The 12426-nt window shown below is 38.4% G+C and overlaps 1 protein-coding gene across 1 annotated transcript in view; it reads right to left on the minus strand.

Moving 5' to 3' along the window:
- Positions 1 to 12426, minus strand: part of ITGA4 (integrin subunit alpha 4) — a 99444-nt gene that overhangs the window by 20150 nt on the left and 66868 nt on the right. The window contains exons 18-21 of the mRNA XM_004375457.3: positions 5085 to 5235; positions 3441 to 3536; positions 2644 to 2723; positions 2150 to 2239 (exon numbers count right to left, since the gene is read on the minus strand). Of these exons, the coding sequence (XP_004375514.1) occupies positions 2150 to 2239; positions 2644 to 2723; positions 3441 to 3536; positions 5085 to 5235 (417 nt within the window). The remainder of the gene's footprint in view (positions 1 to 2149; positions 2240 to 2643; positions 2724 to 3440; positions 3537 to 5084; positions 5236 to 12426) is intronic.

Here is a 12426-nt window from a genome sequence, read left to right on the forward strand (position 1 = left end):
GGATTTGAACTGCTGACCTTTTGGTTAGCAGCCAAGCTCTTAACCACTTTGTCACCAGGGTTCCAAATTAGAAACCCATTAAACAGCACAGAAATTGGAAATATTCAAATATTGTAGACTTAGGCAGTTTAACAGTTGGCAGAGCATTCCTTGTCCAAGATAATATGGAATATGAGATATAAATAATTGAATAAGAAAATCATTAAGGAATAGAGAAATAAACATTCAAAACAAGGAAACACACCATCAGTTTTTTTTTTTTTTTTGCTCATCCTCTGAGTCTCTAGGTCCCTTGCTCCTTCTCTCCCTTAAAAGGTCTCTTCTTTTCCTTGTTTGTTTTATACCACAAACTTGATGCTCAATTTCATCAGTTTCAGACACTGGTATTATATTCCTATATAATCATATGCCATCTTCCTGAGTGGTTAAAAATGATTGGGGTTGGTTTATATCAGAGCAACAGGGAAAGCTCATCTGTCTATTTGTTCTCTAGTATTTTTCATTATTTTAAAACAGTGGTTTTAAGCAGAGACTAACAGCCTGAATAATTCCCAGTGAAATCACAGAAGATTTTCTTAAGTCTTTCTTCCATTCTTTCTCTACACATCTACTTCTTGAGTCAGAAGATCCACTCACACAATTACTAAAATTGTGAGGAATCAGTGAATGCTGGCTCCTGGGCCTTGGTTGAGGAACTCAGTAGTCTCTTATGCAGCACAAAAGTGGGAGCATAGGTACAAAGTTGGCTCTCTTAATATCTCAGTAAGTTTGCACATAAGTAGACACGGGTTCTGGAAAATGGTGATTTGGCCAAGCTCACCCTACTTAGCACTTCACACTTGCCACCACCCCTGGGTATGATTATTCAAACTGTGCTCTGCCCAACTCTGGTTGCCTCTGCAGCTGTGCAGTGTATAACTGAAAGGCTGAACATGGCCTGCTAGAGGCTCACTGGGCCCCTTCCGGTAAGAAATCCCCTCCAGCTAGGTACTAGTTTGAGAGTGGATTAAAATAATGAACAGCTAAGCAAGGGATAAGGAACCCTGGTGGCACAATGGTTAAGCACTCGACTGCTAACTGAAAGATCTGTGGTTGAAACCCACCCAGTGGCTCTGAGGAAGAAAAAGACCTGGCTATCTGCTCCTGTAAAGATTACAGCCTAGGAAAACCTATGGGGTTGTTCTACTTTGTCATATAGTGTCTCTATGAGTTGGAATCGACTCAACGCCACACAACAATATAAGCAAGGGATGGCAACACTGGGATAATTGTTAAGAGACAGACAGTATAATATCCTTCAAAATTTTTTAAAAATATGTTTTATCACCAGGTGGGTAGGACCACCTGCACTGAGATGCGTCTCTGCCTCGGCCTCTGGCCAGGACCCCAGGCTCTACCTTGAGGAGGGTCAGTGGCATCAGACGATGCAAAATGCTCCAAAAAATACTAGCCCAAAGCATGTGTGCAATGAATATCAGCTCCCTTACTTCTTGAGTGGAGCCCCTGGGTGGTTGTTATGACTGAATTGTGTCCTCTGAAATTATGTTTTGTAAATCCTAACCCCTATACCTATGGTTGAAGCCCTGGTGGTGCAGTGGTTAAGAACTCAGCTGTTAATCAAAATGTCAGCAGTTCGAATCCACCAGCCACTCCTTGGAAAACCTATGGGGCAGTTCTACTCTGTCCTATAGGGTCACTATGAGTCAGAATCGACTCAATGGCAGTTGGTTTGCTATACCTGTGGTTATAATCCCATTTGGGAATGGGTTTTCTTTGTTATGTTAATGAGTCAGGATTAGTGTAGGGTATGTCTTAAATCAATCTCTTTTGAAATATAAAAAAGATTAAACAAGCAAGTGAACAGTAGAGATGGGGGAAGAGAGAGGCCAAGCCACAGGAAGATCACCCAGGAGAAGAAGCGCAAAACAGACAAGGAGGACCTTCCTCCAGAGCCAACAGAAAGAGAAAGTCTTCCCTAGAGCCAGCACCCTGAATTCGGACTTCTAGCCTCCTAAACTGTGAGAGAATAAATTTCTGTTTGTTAAAGCCAAATATATATATATATATATATGTTTTGACCAGTAATATAAAAAGTAACGGAGCTTAAAATCAGCTCTAAACTTTACAATAGGCCTCATACTCTACTTACCCATGAACGCTCAGCATAACCTCATACTTTAGAGGTATTGCTAAAGTCACTTTGTTATTCTTTAGAGTGCCCACGTCCCCTTCATTTTCACTACAGAAGTAAACAGAAAACACTCTGTTAGATTTCATCAAGCATAACAAATCATCTTCAGAGAAAGCGAATTACATACTATGTATACCTAACATACTCAGAGGTTTGTTTAAATAACATTTTTGGGGGGAGAGGGGACAAAAGTAGATGTGGTAGTAAAAACATCATTTTTATGACAGGGTTGTACAGAAATTTGCTCTCATTATTTGAACTGTTATCATTTGCTTCTTCTCTGCTGGTTAGAGGGTTTGTGTGTGTGTGTGTGTGTACACATAATGCAATAAAAGTTTTCTCCAACAGACAATGCAATACAGCTACATGGTTTCCCCAAGTGCGCCCTCCCAAAAATGATGGGGGTACATTTGTTATAGTACAAATAATTTTTTTTCCACAACAAAATATACCAGGCAGCATGCACTGTGATGTTGAGATCTTCTTCTGCTCGGCTGAGTGAGCTTGCATCCAGGAGAAAGCTAATGTCGAGCTGTAAAACAAAGAGGAAAAACCCACTTTTTTTCATAATCTAAAATTCATTTTTTAATAATGTAAACTTAATTTTAACTTTTCTTGATACTTTCTGTTCTATTGAAATGTAGAATTGTGTTCTAGTGGCCTAAGCAACCTCTCACTTGGCAATAAGGTGCAAAGAAGCTGTTGAATTTGTAGCAATTTTAAAGTACAAGTATTTGCACAAGTAAAATTCAGAGACAATGCCTTCTTTGACTATACAGGCAGGCAGGTCTAGACTGACAAAATTAGAAATGCTTTCACAACTTGAGTGAGGACCATTGCCAAAAAACACCTTTTTGTATAAGAGAGGTAACATGCCTGGCAGATAAGACCACCTGGGGCGGGGTGGGGAGTGTTGGGTAAGGGTGAGTAGGGGGAGCAGTATTCTGAGTGACACATTCACATGCCCATCTCACCATAAACATGTGCCCCCCCCCCTTTTTTTTTTTTTTTACAGTGAACGTTGCCAAGAATATAAACACAGTCTCAAAGAATTCAAGCCCAGTTGATTTTGGTTTTTGTTTTATTTCATCTTTTAGATACATACCCTAAGCAAAAAAAAATATATCTATGTACGTAAGTATGTGTATATATATATATATATATTTGTATGCAGCATAACAATAGGGAAAAGTAGAAAGCATTTTATATTTATGTTAGTAAAGAAAAACTACAAATGCTAAGTGCTTACCCTTGATAGACGATCTACATATATATAACCAACACTGCAGTCAAGCTTTACTACGCCCGAGTTGTCTGTTACATCACAGTTTATTTGTTTCTCTTCCTAAAAGTAAAAATGAAACAACTGGTTTTGGTAGGAAGGTAGTAAGAAGGTTGTAACATATATTTAAGGATGGTATTTTGAAAATAAAAGAAAATCATCCCAGAAGTATTTATTTTCTTAGAAAAGTATCTTCTGTTTACATTTGGGATAAATAGAGATATAAACAAATGATAGAAATAAATAAATAGAGATATAAATTGTGTATTTCTTAATACCCATATAAGTTCACCACAAAATAATTCCTGGATTTAAAGCTTTCATCCATGTTTGTGTGTTCCCTATTTAATCCAAGGTCCAATTTTGGAAAAATCATGAGGCAAGGACTCTCGTAAGGTCCATATCTCATTGGGTCTGTCTGCCTGGGGTATGAGAATGTGCTTAAGATACTTAATCACAATGATTGTAATCATAATTGGTGTAATGGGTAAAGAAAAATGCTTTTGTTTAAAAAATACTGGCAAGTGTTTGCTAGATGGGTCAGCAAGTCACAGGTGAGCAGATTTATTGCTTATTTTTAGAATTTTTTAGAATACTTGAGTTTCTCCTATTTTTGCGAATAGGCTCCCAAAGCTCTAGAGAAAGTGGGTGATATTTTCAGTGGTCAAAGGCCTCTCTCAAATGTCTTTGGTGTGAAGATGTGGTCCCTGGATAAGAGATGGGTAAATCTGCTAAGGGATAGAGAAGCATCAAAGGATCTGAAAGCGATTGAGTCTTTTCTCTTTGGAATTCAATCTTATTAATACCTCATTGATGAATTTAAGTGCTCATGATTGAAGTATGGTGGTAAGAAAAGGGCTCCAAATGCTTCAGACTCTTGCAGGAAAAAAGAAACTGGCCTGTAACCTGGCTTGACACCAATTTTTTGAAATTTGTGGAGAATTGCTGGTTCTGGCATGTTGGAGGTACTTTGGGAACAAGTCTGAGTATGTAAACTTAAAATTAAGAGCAGTAACTCTGGGAGCCCTAGTATAGAGGACCAATACTGCTTGTCCAAGGATCCCAACCAACAGGCCGTCATCGCAGCACCAGATGAGGATGTGACAGTGAGAAAGGCAATGTCACCCAAACTGCCTGCCTGGATAACTGGCTGATTGTTTCTCTCTCTTCTGACACGGGGAAGCAGGAAGCTGACTCTTTTGGTCTCAGTCGGATTCCAAAATACCTGTCTACTGAGCAGGGCCATGGAAGAAGTCTCAAAATTACTGGGAACCTAAATGATAAGTCTGAATAATCATTCTTATACCACAAATACTGAAGTAAATTATACCACAAACATTTTTTAAAAAATAAGTAAAATATTTAGTATCATGCTATTGTATCATGATTATCAATGCTCCAAAACCAAAAAAACCAAATCCATTGCTGTTGAATCGGTTTCAACTCACGGTGATCCTATAAGACAGAGTAGAACTGTCCCATAGGGTTTCCAAGGCTGTAAATCTTTACAGAAGTCTGGAGAAGTGGCTGGGGGGATTTGAACTGCCGATATTTCAGTTAGCAGCTGAGTGCTTTAACCACTGTGCCACCAGGGCTTCTTTCAATACTTACCAGGTCTAAAATCTTAATGAAGTAAAGACCTGTAGGTAGTTTGACATGCAGAGTGGTTTCATAGGCATCATCTCCAGCATTAAACAAAGACACATTCAACATTAACGTCTTCATACTTCCAACAACAAGATAGGTTTTATTTTCGTGTGGCCTAAAAGTTAAGTAATATTATTTAGCACTTGTTTGGGAAATCAAAGTCCTATCTCCTCATATATCTAGCATTTATCCCAGACATAAAATATTATTCTGGAAAAGCAACCACAGGAAGCAGTTACAAATCTATATTTAAAAGAACTCTTAATTTCCCGTATTTCAGGTAAATTCAGTTAGCTATTACCCAAGAAGAGTTTGGTTTTTTAATTACTATAATTAAACTAGTCTCTTTCCTGTTTTACTTCCTCTGGTGTTTCATTTCTTGAAATAATATTTTCTTCATAATTTCCTCATTATTTTGCAATATTTTTCTAATGGCAAAGTATTTTTGTTTTTCTTTTCTTTCTTTCTTTCAGTTCTTGGATAGACGTGAACTGGCGGCTGCCCAAACCAAAGAGGGTATGCGGGGGAAACTGGGAGAAAAGGAGACTAGAGGGAATGTTCCGGTGGAAGTGAGAAAGGCATGGGGAAGGCCTGCTATGCCTGAAATCTTCTGGACTAGAAATAATTTCTGAAGCAGGCGGGTCACCTCTACCAGTAAATAGGCCAATTTAAAACCAGAATTACAGAAATGTTTCACCATCCTGTGAATTAGAAAGAGCAGACTGCCGCAAACCCAGACATATCAGTGAGTTGAAGTCCTGGCTCTGCAACTAGTTCTCCTGGATGGGAGGCGGGGTCATTTAGCATTTCTAAGCCTCAGTTACCCATCTGTAATAATAATAATAGCTACTCTTCAGTGAAGACTATGTCAAGCACATTCCATGAAATTCTCAGAACAGCACATATTAAGTACGAGGAACCAGAAGTTTGAGAAACTTATGCAAAATTCAAGGTAGAATGAGCTGAAGGTATAAGGCAAATGCAGATCTCTTCACTTACATTGTCGTTGTGTGCTATCATGTCTATTCTGACCCAATGTGACATAGCAGAACTGCTCCATACAGTTTTCTAGGCTGTAATCTTTATTGGAGCAGATCCGCCAGGTCTTTTCTTCCACGGAGCGGCTGGATAGGTTTGAACAGCCAACCTTTCAGTTAGCAGCCGAGCCCTTAACCATTGTGCCACCGGGGCTCCTTCTATGCCTACTTAGCCTATGCTTTTTACCAACGAGCGGGTTAGAATAGCTGAATGCTAAAGAACATTTTTCAGTTACGTCATGTTATGATTTGATAAACTTTCCCCAAGGACAGAGTTCTTAGATATTCAATAATTTAAAATTTAGAAAAAGTCAGTTCAAACCAAAGAAAGACGTGACCCAAAGGACAATATATAGGTGAAGATAATCAAAATAACAATAATAAAGGCAAACATTCATCTAACACTTCATAGTTTAGAAAGATTCTCCTATAATATTTGTGTCATTCTAATCAATGTCTGTGTAGAAAATTCATGTTAGAATTAATTGTTCATGAAAATGTTAAACATGCTGTTGTTGTTTTTGTTAGGTGTCCTGGAGTCAGTTCTGACTCATAGTGACCCTATGTACAATAGAACAAAACACTTCCTGGTTCTGTGCCATCTTCACAATTGTTGCTATGTTTGAGCCCGCTGTTGGCAGCCATTGTATCAATCCATCTTGCTGAGGGTCTTCCTCTTTTTCGCCAGTCTTCTATTTTACTGAGCATGATGTCCTTCTCCAGGGACTGGTCCCTCCAGATAACATGTCCAAAGTATGCAAGATGAAGTCTCACCATCCTCGCTGCCAAGAGCACTCTGGTTGTACTCCTTCCAAGACAGACTTGTTCATTCTTCTGGCAGTTCATGGTATATTCAATATTCTTTGCCAATACCATAATTCAAAGGCATCAATTCTTCTTTAGCCTTCCTTATTTACTGTCCAGCTTTCGCATGCATATGGGGCCACTGAAAATACCATGGCTTGGGTCAGGCACACCTTAGTCCTCAAAATGACATCTTTGCCTTTTAACACAACGAAGAAGTCTTTGGCAGCAGATTTTCCCAATGCAATATGTCATATGATTTCTTGACTACTTCTTCCGTGGTTGTTGATTGTGGATCCAAGTAAAGTGAAATCCTTGACAACTTCAATATTTTCTCTATCATAATGTTGCTTCTTGTCCAGTTATGAGGATTTTTGTTTTATGTTGAAGTGTAATCCCTACTGAAGCCTGTAGTCTTTGATCTTCATCAGTAAGTGCTTCAAGTCCTCTCCCTTTTCAGCAAGCAAGGTTGTGTCATTTGCATATCATGGGTTGGTAATGAGTCTTCTATCAACCCTGATGCCACATTCTTCTTCATATAGTCCAGCTTCTCGAATTATTTGCTCAGCATACAGATTGAATAAGTATGGTGAAAGCATACAATCCTGACACACACCTAACCTGATTTTAAACCACAAAGTATCCCCTTGTTCTGTTCAAATGACTGCCTCTTGGTCTAAGTACAGGTTCCTCATGAGCACAGTTAAGTATTCTGGAATTCCCATTCTTTGAAATGTTATTCATAATTTGGTTATGATCCACACAGTCAAATGACTTTGCAGAGTAAATAAAACACAGGTAAACATCTTTCGGGTATTCTCTGCTTTCAGCCAAGATCCATTTGACATCAGCAATGATAGCCCTGTTCCACATCCTCTTCTGAATCCAGCTTGAATTTCTAACCATTCCCTGTCGATGTACTGCTGCAACCATTTTTGAAATATCTTCAGTAAAATTTTACTTGTGTGTTTTATTAATGATATCGTTCGATAATTTCGGCATTCATTGGATCACCTTTCTTTGGAATGAGCACAAATCTGGATCTTTTCCAGTCAGTTTGTTAAGTAGCTGTCTTCCAAATTTCTTAGCATAGACAAGTGAACACCTCCAGTGCTGCATCTGTTTGTCGTAACATCTCAGTTAGTATTCTGTCAGTTCCTGGAGCCTTGTTTTTTGCTAATGTCTTCAGTCCAGTTTGGGCTTCACACATAGTAGGCACTTAATAATTATTTGTGAATTGATTAAAGATATAAAGGTATATAGGGCAGAATGTGTTAAGAATAAGTTTTAAATTTCTGCTTGTAAGCATTTCTTAAAAACGCGTGAATAATTGACTATAATAGAAAGCTCCTGTACCATAAAGCGGCACTATGTTTATTGCTCCTTGATACAAAACTCATTAAAACACACTTGCCATCTCTGTAGTGATTACATAGCAAAAGCTAGAATTGTAAACAAATATTATAAACACATGAGAAAGAGTTATGAAGCAAAGGCTCTGGGAGACCAGGGAAGGGAACCATTTTGTCTATGGGTAGGTAAGACACGTTGTTCTTTGCTTTTCTACTATTCTGCTTTTTTTGAATGAGCTGCTCCAACGAAGATTTGTTTTTAATAAAGAAGGTCTGAACATTTCACGATTGAACTTGAGTTAACTTGGATTATACCCCTAACTGATTTCTGTCTGGAGTCCTTTACTCCAATCCATTAGTGTATATATTCCATTTTGTAAATATACCACATTTTTTTTTTAATCTATCCAACTTCTAATGGGAATTTGGGCAGTTTCTAGTCTGGAGCTATTACAGTAAAACCTGTGAAAGCCGGACCTGTGTAGGCAGGAACCTGTCAGAGAAGAAAAACTAAAATATTTTCCACTAATACAGAGTGATAGAAAAGTGGTAAGACTGTATGTACCCTGTCAAAGGCTTCTGGATAAACAAGGCAGTCCCATCAAGTAATCAATGCAGGTTTCACTGTATAAAAAATCTTTTGGTGAACATATATACGTATTTCTGTTATACACTCAACACACACACAGATGCTCATGACCTTTTAACCCAGGATTAATTTCTTAAAGCCTTTGACTCTTGGCTTATTTTGGAAACTGGTTTAAGTTATACTAATAAACTATATTTAAATAACATACTATAATGAACTATATTTAAATAAAAAAGATGTATCACAGAATACAAAAAAAGGCAAGCATACTATAGTGCAAGGGTTGTCCAACTACCCTTGCAGGCCAAATTTAGCTGCTTTCTGTTTTTGTAAACAAAGTTTTACTGAAACACAGCCACAATCATTCATTTATGCATTATCTATGGCTGCTTTCCACACTACAACTGCAGAGTGGAGTAGTTGAGACAGAGACTCTCCGGCTTTCAAAGTCTAAAATATTTACTATCTGTTCCTTCGTAGAATACTCTGTTAAATTTAAATCAATTCTGCATTTTTCTGATGGTAACTTCTTTTTTCAGTTGCTGTCGAGACTATTCCATCCATGGCGACCCCATGTGTGTCAGAGTAGAACTGTATTCCACAGGGTTTTCAATGGCTCTGACCTTTTGGAAGTAGATGGGCAGAACTTTCTTCCAAGGTGCCTCTGGGTGGATTAGAACTGCCAACCTTCCAGTTAGTAGCTGAATGCTTAACTGTCTGCACCACCCAGGGACTCCTTGATTACAATAGAGGTTGCATTACTTTAGACAGGATAGGGTGCAGTCATTCACTCTCAGAAATCACCAGTTCTCTTAACTCCTTAGTGGTGCTGGAGACGTAGAGAAAAAAGGAAAGAGGAACACTTTCATATGTAGTATCTCTAGGTTCTGATCCTTGGGTTTGAGAATTTGTAATAACTAACAAAGCAGTAATTCTAAAGCACGGCTATCATTTCAGGGTGGAGAAACTTGACTACATACATGATAATATGCTGTTTTTCCAATATTTCAGGAGATGGCTGTGACTTATTCCTTCCTGTACAATCAACCTTTGTGTTATGTAAGTATGCATCTGCTAGTGGCAATGTCTTACGTGGGAGAGGAGAAATGTGCAGGAACATGACTGACCAACATTACCTGTACTGTTTTGTAATCATGTTACAGCTAAAGGAACCTAAGAGGTTCTAGAAGTAAACCTCTGCTTGACATTAAAGTTTAATTAAGACTTGTAGAAGAGCTGCCTAGAAATAGACATTTATAAAATATTCTGGCGTGTAACCAAAGCATTAGTCACTGAACACCTTTGGGAAAGAAGTTGGCACTTAGACAAGGAACAGAAGGTGAAAGCACTGCATAAACAGCTAGGTTCCAAGACAACAGCAAATTAAAGAGAAACACAATGTTCACGTTTCAGCAGCAGACTTCTGGTTTAGTTTCCATTTTCAAGCTATTTTGCCACATTACCATAATTATGATTCTACTCTTTATATATATATATATATAGATCTTACTGTATCTTGATTCATTTACTAGGTGCTGTAGGAAAGATGCCCAGCAGCTTTCTATGTGAGACATAATAAAGGACCAGGTGCACATCTGGAAGGGCGACAAGGCTGAACCAGAGCTTTCCCGGGAATCATAGTTCATTAAAACACGCATAACACAGACTTGAAATTTACAAAGCTACCTAGGATCCATGTGATTTAAACAAATCAAAGTACTGTGTACCTACAGAATCATAACTTCATAAGCGAAAGAGGGAAAATAAAAGAATGATATATCTCAGCACCAGGCTCTACGTTTTTCCTGAGTGATATAGTTTTATTTTACAAGAAATATTCCCCCAAGTCTTTGTATAGTGAATTCACCTTGCCTCTATAAAATGAATTGGTGCATCATGGCTAGCTCGTTTTTAATCAAGATGCTAGAACAAAATATGATGTAAATTGATATCATACTTCACTACGTCAAGGTACATAACTCATTTATTTGACAAGAAAATAGCCTGCAGTAAGTGACCTACAGCCCCAAGTAAAATTTTGTCCTCTGTTTATTGTTACTACTACTGACTTAAAAAGGAAAAGAAATAGTGAAAAATTCTTGCCTACTGGACTAAAGCAGTTACCTGACATTTAAAAACATTTTATTAAACAAAGACAATCTCATTGAAGTTAAAGGGAGAATGGTATAAAAACATGGATTAGAAGATTTAACTAGTAATTAGCATGCTTTACCGTACAAAGCATATATTTCATCCTCCCAAAACTTTATGAGGTCAGTGAGGCAAATATTCCTACCGTCTTCATTTTTAAAATGGACAATTCCATTAGGCTAGTTCTTTCGGGGGGAGGGGATGGTTACAGGCATAATGACAGATGTCGCTTACTGCTCATTGTCTACCCAGCTGTGATTTCCTTCCTAGCCTCTAACCAAACCCTGGATTATACAGTTAGTAGGCAGTAGCCCCTTGATATTGGAGAAGACAAGCCTCTAGTTCTGCTTCAGGGAATGGATTACAATCTAATATGATCAAACGACCCCATTTCCCTTCAACCATGATAGATTTGGGGTAAGCATGTGACACAACTCTGTTTAATGAGATAAAAGAAGTCTGATAAGGCACTTGCCTTCCTGAAAAGACAGCCTTAAGTGGATAAAATATTTTGCACTTGCCTCTTTTTTCTTGTTGGAATCTTGGTGCTGTTGCAGCCATCTTACGACTGTGAGGGAAAGGCCAAGAGAACTGCAGAGATAACCATTAATGTCCAGACATTGGTGAGCTGCCGCATTAAACCTGTAGAAACTGCTTATTATGTAAAATAATCCAATGCCTTTATTGTTCAGGCCACTAGTACTCAGGTATTCTGTTGTTGTTGTTAGGTGCTCTGGAGTTGGTTCTGACTCACAGTGACCCTATGTACACCAGAACAAAACACTGCCCAGTCCTGTGCCATCCTCATAATCGTTGCTATGTTTAAGTCCATTGTTGCAGCCACTGTGTCAATCCATCTCTTCGAGAGTCCATCTCTTTCTTGACAACCTTCTACTTTACCGTCCATGATGTCCTTCCTCAGGGACTGGTCCCTCCCGATAACAAGTCCAAAGTACATGAGAGGAAATCTCACCATCCTCACTTCCAAGGAGCACTCTGGCTGTATTTCTTCCAAGACAGACTTGTTCACTCTTCTGGAAGTCTGCGGTATATACAATACTCTTTGCCAACACCATAATTCAAAGGCATCAGTTCTTCTTCAGTCTTCCTTATTCATTGTCCGGCTTTTGCATGCATATGAAGTGATTGAAAACATTATGGCTTGGATCAGGTGCATCTTAGTCCTCAAAGGGTTATCTTTGCTTTTAAACACTTTAAAGAGGTCTTTTGCAGCAGATTTGCCCAGTGCAAGATGTTTGATTTCCTGACTGCTGCTTCCATGGGTATTGGTTGTGGATACAAGTGAAATGAAATCTTTGACAACTTCAATATTTTCTTCATTTATCATGATGTTGCTTATTGGTCCAGTTGTG

Source organism: Trichechus manatus, unplaced genomic scaffold, assembly GCF_000243295.1.
Source record: "Trichechus manatus latirostris isolate Lorelei unplaced genomic scaffold, TriManLat1.0 scaffold00037, whole genome shotgun sequence".
Classification (NCBI taxonomy): Eukaryota; Metazoa; Chordata; class Mammalia; order Sirenia; family Trichechidae; genus Trichechus; species Trichechus manatus.